The sequence below is a fragment of the Neolamprologus brichardi genome, chromosome 12 (assembly GCF_056152115.1).
Source record: "Neolamprologus brichardi isolate AB-2024 chromosome 12, ASM5615211v1, whole genome shotgun sequence".
In the NCBI taxonomy this organism is placed as follows: domain Eukaryota; kingdom Metazoa; phylum Chordata; class Actinopteri; order Cichliformes; family Cichlidae; genus Neolamprologus; species Neolamprologus brichardi.
In genome coordinates, this window is record NC_142115.1 from 28,347,277 (window position 1) to 28,369,974 (window position 22,698).

General features: G+C 38.4%; 1 protein-coding gene across 1 annotated transcript; it reads right to left on the reverse strand.

Moving 5' to 3' along the window:
• Positions 1-15,065: 15,065 nt before the first annotated feature.
• On the reverse strand, positions 15,066-20,587 carry lipg (lipase, endothelial). Its single transcript, XM_006789990.3, has 10 exons — positions 20,161-20,587; positions 19,043-19,233; positions 18,642-18,821; positions 17,765-17,876; positions 17,455-17,673; positions 17,091-17,333; positions 16,740-16,860; positions 16,078-16,296; positions 15,873-15,977; positions 15,066-15,763 (listed from the first exon to the last, which is right to left on the reverse strand). Exons 1-10 carry the CDS (start codon positions 20,249-20,251, stop codon positions 15,751-15,753), a joined length of 1,494 nt encoding a protein of 497 aa, XP_006790053.2. The 5' UTR covers positions 20,252-20,587; the 3' UTR covers positions 15,066-15,750.
• Between the last annotated feature and the right edge of the window lie 2,111 nt (positions 20,588-22,698).

Below are 22,698 nucleotides of genomic sequence, written 5' to 3' on the forward strand. Positions count from 1 at the left end.
CGGCTCTAAAATACGTTGTGAATATTGATGAAGAAGATTCACTGGAAAGCAAACAATGAGCTTTAATTCATCTTCAAAACTTCAGCTTTTCATGTCAAGGCAGCTCCAAAAATGCCACTCTTCCATGAACTGAGTTCCAAAACTGCAGTGTCTGCCCTCCTAGAAATGCCTTAGGTTAAACTGAAAATTCGTTTTGAATCTCGTAAAAACATTTTAACAAGACAACAGATAAGACAGCAAATTCCACAGTTTTTATAGGGTAAGTACTCAGTGTGTCTGTGCTCCATTAACAAGGTTTGAGTTTTGTGTGTTCATGATTTATTTTTGGGTTTATGAAGTCATTTATGTTCTACTTCTATATCCTTTCATCTTTTGAGTATATGAGTATAGTACTTTCCCAGGACTTCTGAGTTTTGCTAATTGCGTTTCTAGTTCTCAGTTCTTGGTTGATGTGAATTCTCTTTTGTGTCCAGACTGTCCTGGTCTTATCTCTGCGGTTGACCCTTATGTCTCCTGTATGAAGTCAGTCTTGTCTCTGTGTGTTTTACTTTCTGTCTTTGTGTCAAGTCTGCATTTCTGTTGCTGTGTTCTGTTACTTCCTATTGTATTTTGGCAGTCGGTAATTAGATTCTGTTCACCTGTGTCTCGTTTTCCCCAACTGTGTCTTCTCTCTTTAAATACCTCATGCACATATTTAACCCTCAGTTTTCTCAGGTTTTTGTTGTGTCCGAGTATTCTAGTTTCCCCTTTAATTTCCTAGTGTGTCTTCAGCCCAGCTTTATTTTGATAAGTTCCAGCAATAAAGATTCTGAGTTTAGTTCTGCTTTGGAGTCCTGAATTTGGGTCCACACCCTGTCTGTCTGGAGTTTGTAGTGGTTAACATCTTTGGACTTTTAATGACCTGGCTGATGGGTATATATAAAAGAACAAAAGCCTGAGTGAGCAGCACCAAGAATTGTGTTTATAATGGCAAAAACACATTTTGATCATAAGTTTCCCACATGTTCCTATGCTTCTGATTAAGGCAAGCAGCACAGGAAATATGGGATGATGGTGATTAATTTTTGGGGGAGAAATTTAGAGCAGATGTTTTTTTTCTTCTTCTTTAATTCAGTGATAATTGTTACCATTTTATCATCAAAGGTATCCTTTACATGGCCTTTTCCTTCTTGTTTGATCTGCTGTGAAACCACCAAATAAGATTAAGTTCTTGTGAAACTGATACCAATGCTAATCTTGTATTTGGCTGTTGGGCTATTGCTCATCCGTTATGGACTAATAAGAATTACTGTTGGTAAAAGATATGACCTCACTTTACGATAAGAGGATGTTTGGAAAGACAGTAGTTTCTTTGGGAGAACAGAAAACCTTGTATCTAACATCCCTTAGTAAATTACTTTATTTCACATCTGTTTAAATTCCTCGCACAGAACAGTCTGAACAGACAGCCTCTTTTAAAATGTCCTAAATCAGTTATTAATTAGTTTGAGACAAAAACACAACCTCAGGGGTCACAAGCTAGTCTACTCCTCATGCTGGTCTCAAGCCTGACTCAATGAGTTGGTTGTGTCAGGAAAGGCATCTGGGTAGAGGTCTGTGCCAAAACAAGCATGCACATCAGTCCACTGTGGTGACTCCTTGGGAAATAAGGGAGCAGCTGAAAATACCCATCTGTCTCTGTCTGCTGATTCACATGTAATATTTGTTCATGTGTTTTTTAGTTCATATGTTTGCTGTGAGGATTTATGCAAGTGAGTTTCTATTGCATTTTGTGAAATTTAGCCTCAATAGCTGAACTTTTTTTTCCTGAAATTTCCACTAAATAAAGACAGTGTCACACCCTTCATATATCAGTTTTGATCAACCTTCATAAACAGACTCACACTTGCTACTTCATTGTGTACACATGTTCAACTGATTGTTAACGCAAATATCCAATCAGCCAATCACATGGCAATGAGCTGGAGTTCTCGGGGTGAAACTAAATGCCTTGTTGATGTCAGAAGAAAATGGCCAGACTGCTTCGACCTGATAGGATGGTTACAGCAATTCGAATAACTGCTTGAATAACCAAGAAGAGCATCTGTAAATGACTCTATGGCGTGGTGTGGTTTGTGGCTAAGCTGCAGAGGAGGGGTGGAGCAGTGGGTTGAGGGTGTGGTGTCTGACTCACACACCTGACCCCATCATCTAATCATGTCTCCCCTGTCAAAGATGTTGCTGGCACCTGAGAGGGTTGTGTTGTGTCCGCCACAGAAGAGGAGCAGCTGGAAAGCTGCACGTTGGAAAGCCAGCCAATAAAAATGTGTAAACCTGCAACGCTGCTGTTGTCGGGTCCTTTCCCACAGACTCTAAAGGACAACACTGACTTTCCCATAGTTTTCCCGACAATAAAACCGGTTCTGGGCTGGATCTGGATCTGGATCAACTGTGTGAAACCCAGTTCTACCAAAGTGTACCTAATAACGTGGTTAGGCAGAGCATTTGTGTAGCTTTTTGTCCTACATAAGTCTAGCATTGCATAGTGTAGTTTAGTATAGTTGCTGTGATGTAAGAACCACAAGGCATTTTACTGACTCATTACAAATTCCCCCATAATTTAAGAGTAATTATATAGTAATTGTTAGAAAACAACACTATATATTGTAAGGTCTGTTATGTTATGTTCACTCAGAAGAACGCTGAAACAAAGTGTAAAACGAACTGTACAAACCTAAATAAACAATAGGAAGGTGGAGCCATGCATTAAAAATATAATGAAATCCTTGATTTGAGTTTCCACATGTTAAGGATTTTGCCTTTTATAGATGGATTTAGTGCCCCTGTGGACTGTCTTCCCCAAGAGAAAAAAAAAACGTGATTCATTGGTATTAAAAGATTAACAGTAAATCCTCATTCCACAGCAGGGCAGCTCTGATGAAAAGTGACGCTCCCTTTGAGGTTGGTTTTGTCTGCTGCTGCAGAGAGCTCAGCTGAGACAGTGTAGTGTATTTGATCTACTGTACAAATCAATCTTCAAATCATATGATTCAAACCATGTGACTTCAAAGCCAAATACCTTCACATACAATACAAGGACTCGGCTCAGCAACAACACGATGGCCGAAATCTTTACAATAAAACACCAAAAACCATTTTCCAAAATGCTTTTTTTTGTTTGTTTGTTTGTTTTTAATATAGAACAATGTGATGCATGTGTTATTTAACTTGTCTACCAATGCTGATTATATTAAAGTAGAAAACTAAAGGGTCTTTTAGGTGTCATGTTTGATTGTGTTATGCAGGCAAAGAGGTGTGGTAATCATGTAAGCAGTGAATAGGTCATGTGCACACAGCTATTAAAAGAAGTGACTGGTCTTAAATAACCCAAGCACTGTTGTATAACTATATCGCAAACTTGTGGCATCAGTGACATTATTCTACGAGTGACCAACAGTTAAAAAGCTGTTACGGCTGATGTATGGATACACACCCACTTAGATAAGTCCAACTGCAGCTTGTCTTCCCAAAACTACAAACAAGTATATAAATCTAAAACATTCCCAAAAACCTTCAAAAGAAAAACCATGAGTATTGCCACAGTCAAAACTAATGATTTTGCCATGTAGTTTGATTATAAACGAAACTAACTGCTTTATCATATCCATATGTCATTTGTGACTTTAACTGTATAAACCGATCCCAGACGTTGTCTGAGAAATAAGGCCAAATCAGAATGTTGATTCTTAACATTCAGACCTTATATCCTTTTGTAACATGAAAGAATTACATAAGTCCCATTGTCTGCAGATTATGGTTGTTTTTCTACGTTCCTTCAGCTAGAAGGGTATTTTTGTGGCTCCGTCACACTTGTCTGGCTCATTCCCATGAGAACTTGTGAGCCTACACTTCTGACACCATAAAATATGGGAACACAAGAAACGACCAGCTTCAGAGGCTCTTTGTGTGGCACTGTGTGTCCCAACAGAGTGAATCTGTGTTTTTAATCAAATATAATTCAATTAACCCTCTCAGGCTCAAATTAAATTTTTGTTGCTAATGCACAACCAAGTCCTGCAGTGGTACTTCTGACTAAAACAAACTCATAAAATATTTATGTGGGGTAATCAAGTTGTTAGTTTTTAACTGTTGGAAATCAGCAATGCCTGCCTTGAGAGGGTTAAAGTGAAATTCTCAGAAATAGAAATCGAAAGAAAGAAGCATGTGTGTTCTGGAGAAGACCAGTTTAACTGAAATATATTGTCTTACTGATGCAAATCTTGAAAGGTCAAGATCTGCACTTGTACTTCCTTCTTCAAAAGGCTTTTCAAAGGTTAAGACCTGGTTAAATTTAAGATGATTAAGATTAGAATTCCACTAAGGTTAAAAAGTTTTTAGTTGGACCTGTAGTTGCAGTGGTGCGGTAAAGGCTTAATCTTAGGCAAGGCAGGGCAAGGCAAGTTTATTTGTATAGCACAATTCAACAACAAGGTGATTCAAAGTGCTTTACAGAGACATGAGAAACAAAAAAAAAATAAAAAGCATGATTTAAAATTGATTAAAACAAGCAAACAAACAAACAAACTAATTAACAAACAAACAAACAAACGGTGACGTTTGTTTGTTTATAAATATCAATAATTACAAACAATAATATCTAAAAAAAACTCTACTTGGTCGGAGGACGTTTAGTCAACCTAAAAGGCTTGTGTGTGTATTTAGACTCTCCAGAATATAATAGAATAGAATAGTCATTTATTGTCATTGATATTGTCAAGTTCTTTGCAGTCTGAATAGCCTTAAATGTTTGTGAGTCTGGAGGTGTTTCATCAAAAGAAAAATTAGTTCCAAAGTTTATCAGATGCAGCATAACGGAACGTGATGATGCTGCACGACAATAATCATAAGCATCAAAATAAAACTATTGCATGATGGCGGTTAGACCGCAAACATGAACAAAAACAAATCTAAATCAATTAGCTGTTCATCTTAGATGTCCTAAAAATATGTCTGAGATGAAACAGATTTGTAGAGATTCCTTGTGAATGTTGCACACGTCTCATCTGTAGTTACTGGAAGCGGTTTGCGGCCAGAAGAGCTAAAACCAGTTTTCAAATTCAAGGGTTCACTTACTTTTATCAGCAACACTGGTGATGGTGTGTTCAGTAAAGACTTGAAGGATTATGTGTAAAGAGTATTTGATTTAAATGTATTTGTGTTAATCCTACAACATCATGCTTTGGTTGCTCTTACTATGACTAAATGTAATGTACTAAAAAAAAATGTACTAAAAAAACTAAATGTATGAAAAATAAGTGATATGAAGAAAGATAAAGTCTACATCATTTCTGCAGGCTCCCACTGACATTTTAAATAACTATTAAAGTTACTGTTTGAAATCTGGACTTCTAAATCTCAGTGTGTCCTTGTGTAACAATTGTTGTTTATTTATACATGTTTGCTTAATGGCTGTGTGTGTTTTGCTGACTGTACAACAATTTGCTGATCTGCGATAATAAAGATATCACTGATCCTTGACCCATGACATTATGATGAAGTTGCTGCAGAGAAACAGTTGAAGTGTTAAAGTGTTAACCAAAACTAAAGGCTCAGATAATTTTAGACTACTACATTTTTCTCTCCTTTTCCTTATTTTAGGTTTTCATTCACAGTTTGGCTAGATTTAGACAACAAAAGTATTTCTTTTGATTTGGGATAATATTGAGGTTTAGATTAAATTAGACTCTTGCACAAGCCACCATGTGTTAAGTATTACGCACACAGGACTAGTGTTGATTCCAGTCATTTGTAAAAGATTTCAAATGTCATTAATGTTATTAACTTCAACGGAACAAATGTTATGTAGCAGATGTAACAGCTATGCTTGTAACTACCAGTCACAGATGACAGTGAAATAAAACACAGATTTTTCTTACTTCATGAGAATTCTGCTCATGAGAGAGTCGTTCCCCTGGTAACACTAATCCTGTGTGAGTAAGGTTCAGAAATATTTCTATCAGAAAGGATATGAGGCAGATAACCCTGAAGGTTAACTACACTGACTCACAAAGCTCTGAATAACATACATTATGAGCTGTAGGAACAACATTAACACGCATATTGTTAGTGAATTATTGATGAGACTTCTGGTACATTGGACATGCTTACTACAAGTACTGTGCAGATAAAGTTAACTTTCACATTTTTCTAAAGTCCATCCATCCATTCATCCATCTATTTTTGCCCTGTTGTTATAGGGTGAAGGATGACGTACCAAAGGTTTATTTTCTAAAGCCTGTTTACAATGATTTTTCACAGTTAATAGTTAGTTATTGTTTTGAGTCCATTGAACTAATAATTTGGTGATACTGAAATGTTTGCTGGGTATAATAATAAACTTTTTTAGTTGCCATAGAACTACAAATTCAAGTTGTAAAAAGTGTCAATAGTGAGCCTCAGATATACTCGATGACCAGGCAAGCTGATTTTCCTTGCTTATCAGTTTTTATGTTAAGCCACACCAACTAATCCTGAAAGACAGATATGATGATCTAAGTACACCAATTCAATTCAATTCAATTCAATTCAAATTATATGGCACCAATTCATAACAACAGCTTTCTCAAAGTGCTTTATATTGTAGGGTAAAGATGCTACAATATTAGAAAGAAACCCAAACAATCATACAACCACTGCAAGAACCTGGTGACAGTGGGAAGGAAAAACTCCCTTTTAACAGGAAGAAACCTTTGGCAGAACCAGGTTCTGGGAGAGGCAGCCATCTGCCATTGCAGTTTGGGAATGAGGGGGAACAGAAGACAGCAGGGAGAGAACTCTTTAAACAAGAAAAGAAAATTGAACTTTATGAAGATGTGCAAATCAGCAGAAATAAGCATACAACAGATATAACTTCCTGGTTCATTAGAACTCTTGAAACAGCTTTGCTGACACTGAGCTTTAACAGTAAATAACCTCTGGTGTTGGATTTCCCCTTAAAAAAGAAAGGCCTGCAATTTAGTTATTAAGATGTTTCACTGTAAAACTGATCCAGTCCCATAGTTTATTATATCTTTCCATTGTTCAAGATCCTGTTTGTAAGATCATTTGGCACTACTTCAGAAGTCGTGGCAAATATGTGACATTCAGACACAGCCAATTATTATTTTCCTTCCAAAGGGAGTTTCCATGAGAAAAGGGGATGAGAACTGAAGCTGATTCGGCTCACAGTTGACGAGGTCGGAAGAGTTCATTGATGTCAGTTCCAACACTGCTGGCTCACCATTTTTGCTTATGCTGGCACTTGATTCTAAATTTCCTGAGAATGTAAGTGGCCAATGGTTGTTTGTATCTATGTGATAGCCATGTAACTTATCACTTCAGGGTTATTTTCCTGCAACCAGGATAAAGATGGGAGGATTAGCTGTTGTGGATCCATTTGATTTTTATGGTAACCAGACTCTAGATTTTGCTGAACATTATGTAATATGAAGACAACATGTAGTATTTAAGTGACCAAGTAGTATTGGGGTAAAAGTTATTGAATAGTGTTGAAATAAAATGACAAAATTGTGAAGGATTAAAATATTCCAAGAGCTCAACTTTCGTCATCTAAACATGTTTCAATCACGTTTTATGAAAACAAAATGCACAGGTTTGTGAATACAAAAAAGTTATATTGATTTAACTCAGTTGTTTAAGTTTCTGCCAAAGCAAAACATTTGTGTGCAACCAATGTCCACTATTGAATTAAGTAAATCCAACATGGCCTTTTTTTCATTGTAGGATCATGGTGATAACTGCACATTGTTTATTTAGTAAGTCATCATCTGAGAGGGCAGTGAGGACACAAGTCCAGCTGTGTTGGAGCTCTGCATTAGGACAATGACCCGAAGCCTAACCTGACCATCTTCGTCCATTTCCGTTTCATATAACTGATGAGTGATGACTACAGGGATTTAGAGGTGGGATTTAGAATACAGCACTCTGAGGATAAATTATTTTGGTATCCACTGGCCATTGTTATGGGATTTTGTTCTTAACAAACTATAACATGCACGGCAGGAAGATTGTCAACTTGATTATTTTGTTCTTCAAAATCCAATTACTGATTTGAGTGTTCTCTTAATTGTTTGCATTAGTATATATATATATATATATATATATATATATATATATATATATATATATATATATATATTTACTACAAATCTGATTACAGAATGATTTTAGGTAAAATACACAATACGACTTGTAGCGACAACTGAATTGTTGAGGAGCCAAAATATTATATCAAGCAAAACGAACAGAGTGCTGTTAAAAGAAGTGATGATGCAGCACAAAATGCCACTTCACAATTTCTTTTAGATGTGCTGCTGGTATTAAATAAAAAGTGAGCATATACTATAAAGTACTGGTCAAAATCCTTGAGCCATGTATTTTTCTTAAAAAATAGGAAAAAGTTGCAAACATATATCGAAACATCTGCAAACATTAAAACACAGTACATAAGGCAATATCAGAGTTTGCACAAATGTAACGAGCTTAAAAGTCAATATTTGGTATGATGACCATAATTCCATCAATTTTCACAAGCTCTCCATGTGCACCTGGCTGAATTACATCTCCAAACAGTAGATAACCAGAACCAGCCAGGCCATGTCACAATCCTGGGTCTGTTGACCCAGCGTTTGGAGTTTTAGTTTATTTTCATGTTTTTGGTTTATAGTTAAGTCCTTTAGGTTTTCTGAGTTGATTCTGTTATGCCCAAGTTGCCATTATAGTTTCTTAGATTCCGCTTGTGTCTTATACCCCTGTGTTAAATTTTCCCTTGCCCGTTATGTGTTTCATGTCTGGGTGTCTTATATTGTCGAGTTTGTGTTGTCATGTCTGGGTTCCATGCTGTTTCCTGTTTTATTGTGAAAGTCCCTGTCCTGTGTGCAGTGTCTAGTTTTGCTTCCCCTTGTCTCGTTAGGTCTGATTTGTCCCAGCTATGTTCCCACCTGTTCCCCATCCCCGTATTATCTTTCTGTGTACTTAAGTCCTCTGTCCTCCTTTGTTCTGTGTCAAGTCGTCTGTTGTCTTTTGCGCTATGTCTCCATGTACAAGATGTCTTTGTAGCCACGCCAGGTTTCATGTTTAGGGTTTTGTTTATCTTTAGATTCCTCAGTTTAGATTATTGTTTATTCTCGTCTTTGCTTGCCTTATGCGTTATTTTGTATTTCTGCATCAGGGACATTAAACGGCTCCCTTTTTGCAAATTCAAGTTTTTGTTCCACGTTCCTTCGTGTCTGCATTTTGGGTCCACTATTCACTATTCATACAGTCTGCTTTGGCACACTGTGACAGGATGAACATTTGAACATTTATGATTACTGTGAAACTTTCAGTGTTTTCCCTGGTCTTTCTCACACCACTACTCAAAAATACATCTTGAAAAGTATTTGATATATGAAGCTAAAATTTCTTTGTAGCATAACATTTTCATATAAATTGGAGATGGTTTCATGGGGGAAAGCTCTCAGAAGTGGACAGAATGATCCAAATAAGATTTGAATAGTGTGCAACTCACTTTTATTTGAAATTAGTGAGTGTAAAAACATCTTAAAAAAGAGTAAAATGATCCTGGAGATAAAACCTGCCCACATAAATTTACTGAGAATCACTTGAAATCTCAGGTGACTAATAACCCTCAAAACGCTCTTGGTCTGTCACAACATGGCATAACGGTGCTGATGCCACCCACACATGCTCAAGTACTAGAAGGAGACTTGTGGAAAATTCCCCCCATCACACCAGCCCCATCCTACACACACAGACACACACACATATCAACATAGGGACCAGGGTATATACTTACAGCCTCTTAAACAAACTTGTTATGTACCTGCAAAGCATAAACACTGAACTTAAACCATGTAGCCTCTGGGTGCTCAGGCAATTTATGATAGGCTAATGACAGTCATAGTGGGTGGCACCTTCCCACCCACAAACAACACTTTCCTCTTGTATGTGAACACGTTTTTCCATCTGACGTCAATATATTTAGCATGTGCACAACACGCACCACTGTCCACGGGCAAAACAATAAATACAGCAAGAAGATGATTTTGGGGAAAGTAGCTTTGTACTTATTGTCACCAGAATTCTGCTGACTGTCATAATGCTCTAAACTGGAACCAAGGAAGATCACATTTATTATTGAAGAAGGAGAAAGAAGTAAAAACACTTTATTTACCACAAAAGTTGGGAAATTACTGTTTTACAAAATTTTAAACATAAAGAAAAATCATCCGATAAATCTCAATGAAAACAATTTACAAATATTCACGTTCTCTTCCAGCATTAAAGATATGATCATATGAAGTCCTGTACAGTCCTGTGAAGAACACTGCGTGTTAATTTGAAAGTAAGTAGAAGCTGGTTGCTGTGCCACATTGCTCCTTGCACTATAAAAGCAGAGGTTTTTGGACTTTGCTGGTCTGGGGCATTCATGTATGACAGTATTGCAACATTCCTGGGAGTGGACATTCCATCAAATTTGTCGTTTTTAAATACTAGCAGCTAGATGACAGTAAGTTTCTGTAAAAATAATTTACAGCAACTTTTCTGCAATATCATTTACATCAAAAAGTGTTGCTGTTAATTCCTTTACAGTGAGGTTTTTGTAAATAAAATTACAGCAGCCATTAATGTAATGCTAATAACCATGTCATTAACTTTGACATTAAACATGTCGATCCTAGTATCTACTACTGTAACCTGAAAATGGCACTACATGCAAAAAACCAAAGGTCACTAAAATCATAAAAGACAACCTAAAGTCTGGACCACAGTCTTCATAATCCATCTCATAACTACAGTGTCTATGTCACCATAGAAACAAAGATGGTAACGATCTAACACAAATCAGCTTTGTTGTGTTTGCAGTATCACTTCAGAATGTCAGCTTTCTATCAGGTCAACTGGCAGCAAAAACATAAACAAAAAAAGAGTTATTTGTGTTGTACATTTCAGCAACTTTCTCCATAACCTCTTCTTGAGACACAGTAAGGTAATTGTCATCTTTCTGGGGTTGATCTGGGATTGGGTTCAGGGATATAAGAGTTCATTGTCTCTTTGAACCTGCAAGCACACTGTAATAAGAAAAGGGGTTAAAAGCAGTTCAAAAAGCTGCAATGAACGCCCAGTCACAGCTTCCCCTCATTGCTTAGTCAGCCAGAGGGCTGACTAAGCATAGCACTTGAGAATAATCTTGATTTTCTGTTTGATAAGGTGGGAAAATAAAATTTAGCCTATTTCATAACAAACAAAAAAAATGTGTCTTTCATACAAGGCACCAGCTGTAATCAAGTAAATATCCCTCCATCTTCACTTGACTTTGTTGTATTATGGCCAAAAGTGAAAACAAACTGCAAGTTTGTCACAGGTAAAGTAAAGAATATTTTATGGCTGTCTAATCCAGTTTAACCTGCCAGCCTTTTATTATAGCATCTTCAACAAAAAACATTTTTCTCACATTAAATATGTAGACAATTACTTGTTCGGAGATGGTACAGCTTTAGGCCCAACTTCACCAACTTTGTAACATCTCCTAGAAAATGTAGCAGATGTCTTCCTTGGAAACAGAGTTAGTACATGTGATCTCAGAGTGCTTTCCACTGATGCCAGGCTGGCTTGCCAAAACCACTCAACCGTCAGCACACTTTGTACCGTAAATCCAGAGAGGTCAACATTCATTTCTGCTCAAAGTGTCTCTAATTGACCACTGTGATGTCATTGAACGCCCTAGAAACAAGTAACAGTTAAAGTGGTTCCTCCCTCCTGGCTATAGGATAGTGTGAGGTGAACTCCCCCGCTTCCCGCCACCACTCTGTGCTATTGATCGCACTGCAGTCACTGGTATAGTGCCAACAACATAACATGTGGCAATGTACGCACAGCTACCCTTTAATCTGCAAGGCACGTGGCTCCAGGGCAACCAACAACACAGGACAGCTCATGTTGTGTTGCTGGGAGAAACTACAGAGCCACTGCTTGCAGGACCTTGCAATAAAAATATTTAGATTTAGATTTTCCAGGACATGCACAAATGAATTACAGCTGGACTGCAAATGTAGGACAAGCCTAAAACCTATTTTAATCACATTTCTGCTTCAGAGACCAGGCCCCGTTTAAACAAGCATACACTGGCGAAATATAAACACACACATAAAGCATGTGGTCTGTGGCTGATTATTCATCTTGTTCTGCTATTTCTTGTTGAGTCTTTTAATTTCATAACAGTAGAACAGCTTTGTATTTAAAAATGCTGTGAAATTTGGAAGACATTCCCCCAAATCCCGCTGACTTTGGTAATCCTCTGACTTTACGTTGAAGGTTATGAGTGACAGTTTTTAATAGTTAGAGAGTGGATAAACACAAACTTGGTGCATACATTGATGTTCTCATCCAAATGCCGGGAAACATGCCAACATGCTTAATAAGGTGTTCACTGACATAACATTAACCTGGTACCCCTGTCACTGTGATCATGCTTGGTTACATTTCTGCACTTTTGAAGAAACCAGCTTGATATCTGTCACTGCTTAGATGTGACAGATATCAAACCCAGAGAGGGTTTAATATCTGTCACAGCATAATGTGCTTAGCTGCCAAGTACATTATTTTGTTTTGGTGTAGAGGAGAGAAGGTGTATGAGGAAATGAAAAGCAAATTTTAATTTTTCATTTTCTCCCTACTTTAACCAGTTAAAGTGGCTTTGTGAGGTAGTATGTAATCTGCCTGTATGCTTATTTGGAAGGCCATGTCCGATGTCAAATAGCTGTGGGGAAGCTGTGTCTGAATGTTTCTGTAACTTATACTTTGTGGAAACAGTATGGATCCAGAACTTTTTCTCAATAGTCCTGTATAAAGTCTCAAAAACATCATTGCAAAACACTCACTGCATGGAAGTGGCTTATTGGGAGTTTCGTGTTCTGAGAATAATGGTTTCAGTTTTGTAAGTGGAAAATCCCCTGAATTGTGGTATTTATTTGACATATCGGGTACAAGCATGCTAACGTTAAGTACATTTCATGGAAATTGTAAACACTTGATACTTTCAGAAACAGCATCTACAAACAAAGATGATAAAGTTCAAAGAAAAAGAAAATCTCTTTTTTGCTAGTTGGCACGTGCATACACTCACAAGTGCATTATATGGTAGCAGATTCACTTTTCGAAATGACTTTCGTTTGCAAATTTCTCATAACGATGGGTCGTGCAGGAGTTTCAAATGTGCGTGCGAAGTACTTGTTTCGATGCCTTAATCCAAACATTCAGTAAATATCTGGATTAACTAAACATCAAAGAGAATCCTCAGGTTCAATTGTTTTAAAACTTCTATATCACGGGTTGTTACGGCTCCACCATTCCTCATGTGATGGTGAAAATTGGCGGACACAAAATGACAGAAATAAAACTGACAGTTTTTTTAATCATTAAATTAAATAAAACTTAAAAAAAAAAAATGAATAAAACACATCAGTTTACAAAACACCAAGAAAGCAGAAGTTTAACCGCCACAAGGTTTGTTTGGCATTTTATATTTAACCATCAGAGGTTTTGAAAATGTTCTGTCTGTACTGAGGTTAAGATTCCTTTGCATTTTCATCATTTCTGAATAAGTCAAGATGCCAATAAGTTCCAGTTATAGAAATGACATGTTTCAGACAGTGACTAAAAGCTAAAGGCTATGGCTTGTTTTCCATTCTTGAGGCAGACGACATTAATGGCATTAAAATACCCTCTGACTATGAAACTGGAGTGAGTCACTGAAACAATATTGTGCGGTCAGCTTAGCGTGGTGGTAAAACCAGCTTCATGCCTTTAACCACAGACATTTTCTAAGCAGATGTTTGTTTGTCTTGGTGAAAATGGGTCAGCAGAGTTGTACACGGGCAAAAGTAACCACTGAAGATAGCGATCAGACAGCAGAACAGGAAAACAATTCAAACTTTGACAGAGATAAGAAGTCTTGATATAGATTATACGTAAATAGCTGCCAGACAGCAGCGACGATCACAAGGACCCATCTCACGTTACATACAGCACAACTGAAGGCATTACTAGACCTAGAAATCTTCAAGTATACTATTTCACACACACCTGTCAGCTTATTACACTCTTTTTCCATGTTTAGTCAAGGCAACCGAGCGATATCAAGTGTCTAGATGTATTCAAAGAATTTCAGTGAAACATCACAGGATAGCAGTTGTGACGTAGATGTTTGTGAAGGAGTAATAGGAGGGGAAAAAAGTGAGTGAGTGTGTGTTTGTGTTTGGGGGCGGGTCCTGCTCCAGTAAATGGAGGTCTCATTAAAGACTGGGAAAGCTTGTTGAAGGAACACATCCAGTTGGATATTAACTGCGTGTTGTGTTACAGCAGAATAAAGTGAATCAACATGTATACAAGAAACCAACAGAGAAAAAAAACTCCGCTCAGCTCAACCTATGCCATGGTTGAACCATGCCACTGTATGCTATGAACCATGAAGTATCATAGGTTTTCCTGTTTATTCATAAACTATAGCTTAGAGGAAGCAATGCTGAAGTTTCTCCTGACATCTTTCAAGGCCTGAGAAGAAACAAATTTTACAAGCAGAGCAGAAATCAGAGTGTACTACACTGCAAAGTTACCCCATGACATTTAACCATTTCTTCTAGTTTCTCAGAATAGCATCAAACTCCTTTTATAATGAAAGGTGTTCAGCTTATATTTCAAATATAAAGTGCATCCTCACAGGAGGTAACAGGCGCACTTGAAGTTCAAGCATCAGTTGCAGTGTGAGCTGTAAAAGCATGTTCTCACAAGCAGTAGTGGAGTCCTTTTCAGAAAACATTCACTTTCAGCGTTCTCCTAAAGTTGAGTCATACAGAAGTTTCACATGAACATGAGGGTGTGACAAATATACATGCTCGGATTACTGAAAAATAAAAGGAAATCTTCAGGTTAAATAGTTTCATCTTCTATGTTGTGAGTAGGCCACAACACCGATTTAATCTTGGAATGATGGACAAGGCACAAGCTGCTACAAACAAAAAGGTGAATTTATTTCTCCAAAAGAAACAAATGTATTTACATTATGTACAGACACATCCCCTCAAACGTAAGCCACATACAGTAACTACACACAAAAGCACAGAAAGGTAGGATCCAATAAGACTGACATCTCCTTCAATTAAACAGTGTATCAGTAATCTCATTCAGCAGAAAGGCACACGTCACAGGTACAAACACGCACATATTAATACACAAATACTGCATCTCGAAGAAACTCATTCAACATGCGCTCCATTATGGGGTGTGCTCTGATAAATAAGGTTGGTCTTGCAGTGCTTTCATTTTTTTCATAAATAAATATTTTAAAAATTGTACAGTACAGTGACTATAACTGCTGGTGTGTCCACTGGCAGAAATCTCTACTTCACTAGTCCACACAGAGGAACTTTCTGTAACTTCTCAGGCAACCCACACAGTTGAGAGTGCCACCACTTCCAGGCTGTGCACCATTTTGCAGCCGCCGCATACTGAGAGAAACCCATCGTTCTTATTTTCAGAAGTCAGTGGAAACCTTCCACTAGAGCTGAAGCCCCCCACCCACTTCCCCCTTCACCACGTGCTGATTAAGCCTAAGTGCTCAAAGTGCTCAAATACAGAGGGCACGGCTTCTTTCTGATTCATGTTGGATTCCCCCATAGTGATGGTGCATTGGTTGTTGGGAGAGCTGAATTGTTACATGGGCACCCTGTTGATCAGAAAGAGCAGAATAATTACATACACCATAAACACAACTTTAAGTTACAGGACCAGGTAATGATCAATTTGAATTTTTCCAGTTTTTCAACTTTTCATACCGTTTTTTCGGTTTTGCATCCCAGCCATCAGGGCATTTAATGAAATTTATATATTCCCCTGGAGAGATTTCTGTTTTTGAAGAGTCTTCGGCACAGAAAGCATACCTGTAACACCACAAAGCATTAGTCGGTGTCTGTATAGATTAATTAAAATTAATTCTGCACCATTAAGACTGGCAACTGCAGTTTTGACCCTTCAGCTCACTTTTTCTGTGATTCTCCAGCTTTCACACGCATCCGACGAACTTCAAGCACGGGTTTGGAATGGTTGCCCCAGAACTTCTTCTTAATGTTTATCCACATAGAGCTCCAGGAGTCCGATTCTCCTTCCCAACTCAGACGGATCCTGAGCACTTCACCGATCTCTTCCTCGGCAAAAACCAGGAAGGTGTTTGTCATGTTCAGACCAATGGAGTTACCGTGGCTGCACAAATAGTAAGAAAAAGGTTGTTTTGTTTTTTTTAAATAACACGTTAAAAGGAAGCTGTGCTCAAGTCCACCATTTTTTAACATCAAGCATTTGCAACTAAAGTAGACATCTAAAATAAACAGTCTTCAGAGAGCTGTCATATTGCCCTGGCACGCTTGTATATTTATGAAAACTGCTGTTCGCTTCAGTCTGCCACCAAATTTGTTGTACAACCCAAGACCACTTTGAAAAAAATTCAGAACAAGCACTCGAGTTGAAAATCCAAAATGTATAGAAATAATCTGCTTGTTTCTCAGTACAACATTCAGTCAAACACAACTACCACACTGTGCATACAGAAGGACTTTAACTAAGCCGTTAGCGATTTACACGTCGTCATGTTGAGACATTGTGAAAGAAGACTGGTTTGGCAGGAAGGGTTTAGGTTTTGAACTTACACGTCAACAAACATATCAGCTGTGTCCTTGTGCTCGCCATACAACTTGACATTGAAGATGGGATCAGCGTCATCAGACTGTTTTTTGTTGAACACGTGCATCTTCATCTGGTAGTGGTAGCCTTGAACAAAAAGCAAGAGTTAATATTTGATCTAGTGTAGGGGTGTGTACAGTAGTAGTTTACACTGCAACTGTAAAATCATAAAACAAGTTAGATATAGAGGTTAAAGATATGAAAACAGATTGGGTTATAGTACTTGCTTATCACTTTTGCTCTAGGAAGTACACGTCATAATATTGGATAAAATTGACTGCAGTGCATTAGCACATTTCATTCTTCTTGTGTCTCACCTGCGAAAGGTGTGTCAGCCCGGGTTTTCAGATACATTTTACTGTTACGCCTCTTGCGCATTTTTGTGGCATTGTAACCAATTTTGTTGCAGCGGTTTTTGCGACAGCTCAGGCAGATTCCCTTCTTGAAGCGGTCGGGCCCAGTGCACTGGAAGGCATAGCTCAGGTGCTCCTTGTTCATCAGAGAGTCCACAAACAAGTGCACAGCACGCTCGTGTTCACACTTCATCACCTCCATGAAATCTAGAAAAGTTGAGTATAGTAGATTATAGTTTAAAAGTCAGTAGGATTTTTTTTTTTTTTTTTTTAAAAACATAGGGGATACATGCAAAAGTAAAGACTTTAAAGACTTCCAGCCACTTACTTCCTGCCACTGCCAGCACGTCACCAAGTCCACAGCCCGGCTGCACGTCACCGCCATTAGGATAGATATCAATGTCCCCAATTGGCTGCTGGATTCCAATGCTCACACCCAAAGCCTCCCGAGTGTATGTGTGCAGAACATCCACAAAGTCGGCATCATCTGGTGAGAGGCGCTTCTCCTTCTCCACGCCCTCAAACATTGGTCCTGCTGGGTCTAGACCTACGAAGAACAAAGATTACAAAGGTCAAGCAAATGAGGCAACCCTCAAATTAAAGGGTTATTTTTCTGGCTCATATTGCTTCCAACTTACCAGTGATTCTGCCAATGGTTCCTCGTACATGCATTCCTGCGTAGCCTGCCACATGAGCACCTAAACTATAACCAATCAGGTGGACATTCTCCAGAGGGAGCCGGTGCTCATCCTGTTTCAGGAAACAATAAAAATAAATAAAGATGTCAGCTGCTGCCACAGTGGCCTACAATGGACAGAGCCTGGATTTCAGCCAATGATGAGTTGTGCCTGCAGCTGAGCCAAGCTCAGTTAACCCGAACAGAATCCACTGATAGTTCCTTCCATGGAGCAGCGCCTCCACCATCTGTCTCAGTGACACTCTTTGTCTACATTTACAACTACATGGCAGGATGCCTGAACTCTTTCTGAATTGCCTTTCATTTACTGATAAAATTTTGTGACAGTCCCACTGAATGGGAATTGTTGTCTTTGCCTTAGAAGTGCTAAATGCACTGATATTATTTGGAAACTGGGAAAACAAACCATACAAAAAAAAAAAAAAAAAAAAAAAAAAAAGTACTCAAAGCAAAAAACAAAAACAAGTATATTATATTACGCTACGTATATTACGCTAAAAAAACAAAACAAAATTTCAGAAATGGAGCGACCATGTTGTACTATATCAGAAGCACAATGTTACACTTTAAGGCTATGATGAAAGCCATTTATACATCAGTTCTGCAAATGAAGCCATTTTGCCTTTGATAAAGTTATGCACGAGTGCACCTTGGTGTCCAGTGGGATGTTACAGTTAAGTAGTTGCACATCAGTTTTCACTTTCTATAGTTTAAAAAAAGAAAGGCTGAATAGAAACCCACTGAAGCATTACTAATATTTGAATGTTTAGTTTTGGTACTCTGGGTGGGTGGGAGCTTCTGTAAATTACTGTACATACCTGAAGCCAGTTGAGCAGTGCTGCAATATCAAGGCCAACACCATAAGTGTGGTTGACTGCATCAGGGTATAGCTGCTGGGCCCTTGATATCCAATCAACAATCACCACGTTGGCTTCACTTTCACGTTGCATTAATGCAGAGACGAGCTTGTGCATCCAGTGTTCAAACATCCCGCTCATCTAAGAGGAAAGGACAGCAGAAGTCAGTCATTGGTCAGACTGTTAACTATGTAAACATCTTTCTGCTACCTCCAACAATCAAAAATAAACAGTTAAAACATTTAAGCTTGCTTCACTCTGAAGTCAGTGTGAAGAAAGTGACCTAGGAAGCCAAAGAAATCAACCTAAACTACACAGAGATGCTTATTAACAGATAGATATAAATTATCATTCATATGTACCGTCCAGCCATGGATGATGAAGATCGTCTTGGCTGTAGCATTGAAGCCACATTTCTCTAGACAGTCATTCTTGCCAGTTTTCAGGTAGCAGCCCTCCTGCTCCAGATCTAAGCTCTTTCTCATGTTGTACTTGATGATGCCAGCAACAGAGGGGCTGTCTGTTGAGAAGTCATTCTGCCCACTGTCTTCACCTGAGGAGAAAAATGCACAATAATAAATATAAAAATTGACTGTTTATATTGTCTTTATTTTCAGCCTTTAGAGGCTGAAAAACAAAATAAACCTGCTTTTGCTGCCAAGATCTGCTCTTGAACGACGGTTAGGTGCAAGCTGGACTCAAGAAGCAGTAAAGTCACCGCTACGCTTCTTCAGTTCATCTTTTTCACAAATCTGCAGCTACAGCTCATAATTATGCCACAATTTAGCATACCTGTCTCAAGCCTGAGATTAAAACGCTGCAATTACATGTGCCTGATGAAAGAAGCTGACTGTTTCCAAGTTTAAAAATAATTGCAGCAGTGCTTTATTTTAAAGATGTACAGTCCGAATCGGTTTTGAATAGGACTTTTAATTTAGTCTCATTGTGTTACGCTCTTAATGAACCGAATGAAGTCTGGTTTACCCTCGCAGCAAGTAAAGATCAGTTTTAGTTATAGCCAACATCGCACATCTGTGTCAAGGAACTTCACAGTGTGCTCAACATGAACTCAACGCCCCACACAGACCAAAATGATTTCAGCTGAGCTGGGTAATAAAAACGATCTCGTGAGGTCTGCAGTAAAACGCGGATTCAGCAGGACATCCTTCGAAGGGCAGCGCACAGACGTGGCGTTGTGTCCTGGCTCTACTCGAAGACTCCTTCCAAAAAGGACACGTCGCCCTCGTGTCCTTTAAGTCCATTCCAGTTTTTCTGCTTTGCTCTGCCCGCGACACTTGTTCACATGTGTAATTTAGTCTAAAAATGACGCGCATTAATCAAGCAGGACGTGGGAGAATTTTAGATTTTTCTCAGGCGTATGATGTATACCCCGCTGTATGCTAGACGTGAGGTTTTCACCCTCGCCCTTTATTTTAGAGAGCAGTTAGCGAATGAATAGACAAAAAAAGCAATTTCTTACCTTTAAGAACGGCGTTTTCCTCAGTTGCTGATGAAAAAAGCGGATAAGCACATAGTAGGAAAATCCTGATTAAAACGCTTTTATGATTCATTTCTCAGCCACAGATGAGTGTGGACGAAATGGAAGCTTTCTTAGGATATAAAATGTTTTTTGGTAGTACTGCCGGGAACGAGGTGCGCTGGTGAGCGATTGAAATTCAGTGGTAACAAAAGAGCCGGTGGTGCGTTTTCGTGTGCGCCTGTTAAGAACCGGCTCCAGAAATGTGTAAGCCGTGAATGAAGCGTGTCATTACAGTTTTAAATAGTTTCTCCTTTCGGTCATCTGATCATCGGCTGATCTATGGCGGATCTTATTGGTCAAGCCCCCATTTGTTTACGTTGAGGGCGTGGAAAGGTTGAATGAATCGTAGTAGCCTATCTCACTTTAACCCTTAAAGGGTGTGTAGGCGTCAGACGCAATTAATTGTTTTGTATTGGTCTGAAGATCATACAATTCGTGTCTTTGTTTTCTTACCGGACAGATGAGGGTAAAAATAGGCAACATATGACAAAAGACGCGAAAGGAATATGCAGACAAAAATTCAAGAAAACTCCAAGATACCCAAAGAGAATGCGAAAATACGCTTTCTTTTTTTTAAAATTATTTTTTATGTTTTGCTCATCCAGAGAGCACTTCAAATAGAAATGTTCCAGGAATCCAGGAGGCGCTACTTCTCAAAAAAGAAACAAGCAAGCAAACAAACAAAAACCAAAAAACTGTTGAACGCTGAAAGGAGAGGGCGTGTTTACAATAACAACATAAAAAAAATCCAGTCATACAAAGAATATCCAATGGGAGCTCTTATAGGAATATTTAAAAGGCTGCTGGTTGTATGGAGAAGGAAGGGGTCTCTCTCCCCCTGCCTGGCATGCTGCCAAATCATCAGCTTAGCTCGCAAACCAGTTTCAGTTGATGAGACGAAGAATGGGTGCACTCACGCAAAGGTCCCTGTTAAAGTGACACCACTGTTTTTGTGTGCACACATCACCAGCTGGAAGTGTCATCTGCTACCCCAACAGCGTCTGATATCTGACATCTAAACAGCACTATAACTACACAGATCCTATCTGTCTATCTGTCTGTCTGTCTGTCTAAGATGTCACTGCGTGTGTAATCTATCACATCGTGCAATCAAATGAGGGTACACACAGTACAGCTTTACATTAATGAAAAACTAACAATGAGCCATCAGTGCACTGAAACAAGCAGTGATGGAAATGCCAATAACCCATATTCTCCATAGTGCTTCACTGCACTAATTGACCAAGAAATTATGTCCTTTTTAATTTTTTTTTACAATTTTGAAAAAAAAGGAGCGTGACACTGTGTGACAAAGGGCAGTCCAAAGAAACTTTTCGTATTTTTTACACCCATTTATTAAAAAAAATGTATAGGAAAGTGCATGTTTTGATTTCAGTAGGGCACTAAAGTTCAACTGATAAGATGAGACAATGCACCTGACTGACTCAATACTACATTACTTGATCTCCTGAGGGTCTAGGCCACTACTCCGTCACAGGGCATGTTGTGTATTCACAATTTTGAAACACTGGAAAAGCTTTGAGGAAATAATGACAAAATTGCAGACAGGGAAAGTCAGGTGTTGTTCCAACATGCTAGGGCCAAGACTAACTTCTTGGGTCCAACATGAATCAAATGTTATGAAATATAACTGATGCAGATTAGTCACACTTTCAGTAATAAGGTTATTATATATATAAATATATATATATATATATATATATATATATATATATATAATAGTGTTTCACATTATTAGATATAGGTAATCCTTAATGAAATGTAATCATACCGATTATAATAAATGTTGTTCCAGGTGCCTTTCAAAACATTCAAGGTTACCTTATAACAAAATTTTTTTACTGTCTTTGTGAGTCATAAATTGAGGAGGTAGACCTGGAGGTGGCAAAGCTGAAGATGCTAAGATTTCACCTGAAAGTGACAAGAATGGACAGGATCAGAAATGATTATATCAGAGGGCTAGCTTAAGTTGAGCGCTTTGATGACAAAGTTAAAAAGACAAGGCCAAAATGGTCTGGAGTTTAGGAGCAGAATCTTGTATTGGATGCGTTCGGGAATGGGGAGCCAGCAACGCTGGATGTAAATAGATATAATATGATTGGTGGACTTCAGGTGCATGTGATGAGTCTGGCTGGAATTATGTTGTTAAGTTGTTTGGTAAGACTGGAGACATAGATATGCAGATCTGCAAAGTATTTATTTACTTTCCAGGCCTATACACTGTGTTAATATAGATGTCACACTGTGCTGTGTGCGATCTATGTGGAAAAAAAGGCGTGGGTCAGATGATTACCTCTGTGACGTCTGTGCATGTTTGGAAACTTTCCAGTGGTAGAGCATTGCCCTGTGTTCTTTCACCTCTGGCAAATAAGTAAATATGAGATACAATTTCATGGGGTATTATAGAGTTCCCCAAGGTGTTTGAGGTCTAAAACTAAACCTTTCTCTGTATGCTGT

Bases quoted from the DNA above. Each gene is read 5' to 3' on its own strand.
- lipg (XM_006789990.3), bottom strand. From the start codon at position 20,251: ATGAATCATAAAAGCGTTTTAATCAGGATTTTCCTACTATGTGCTTAT. The intron at 18,822-19,042 runs GTACATATGAAT...CTTTCCTCTTAG, and splicing joins TCATCATCCATGGCTGGACG to ATGAGCGGGATGTTTGAACA. The intron at 16,297-16,739 runs GTAAGTTCAAAA...CTATTTGTGCAG, and splicing joins GCTGATATGTTTGTTGACGT to CCACGGTAACTCCATTGGTC.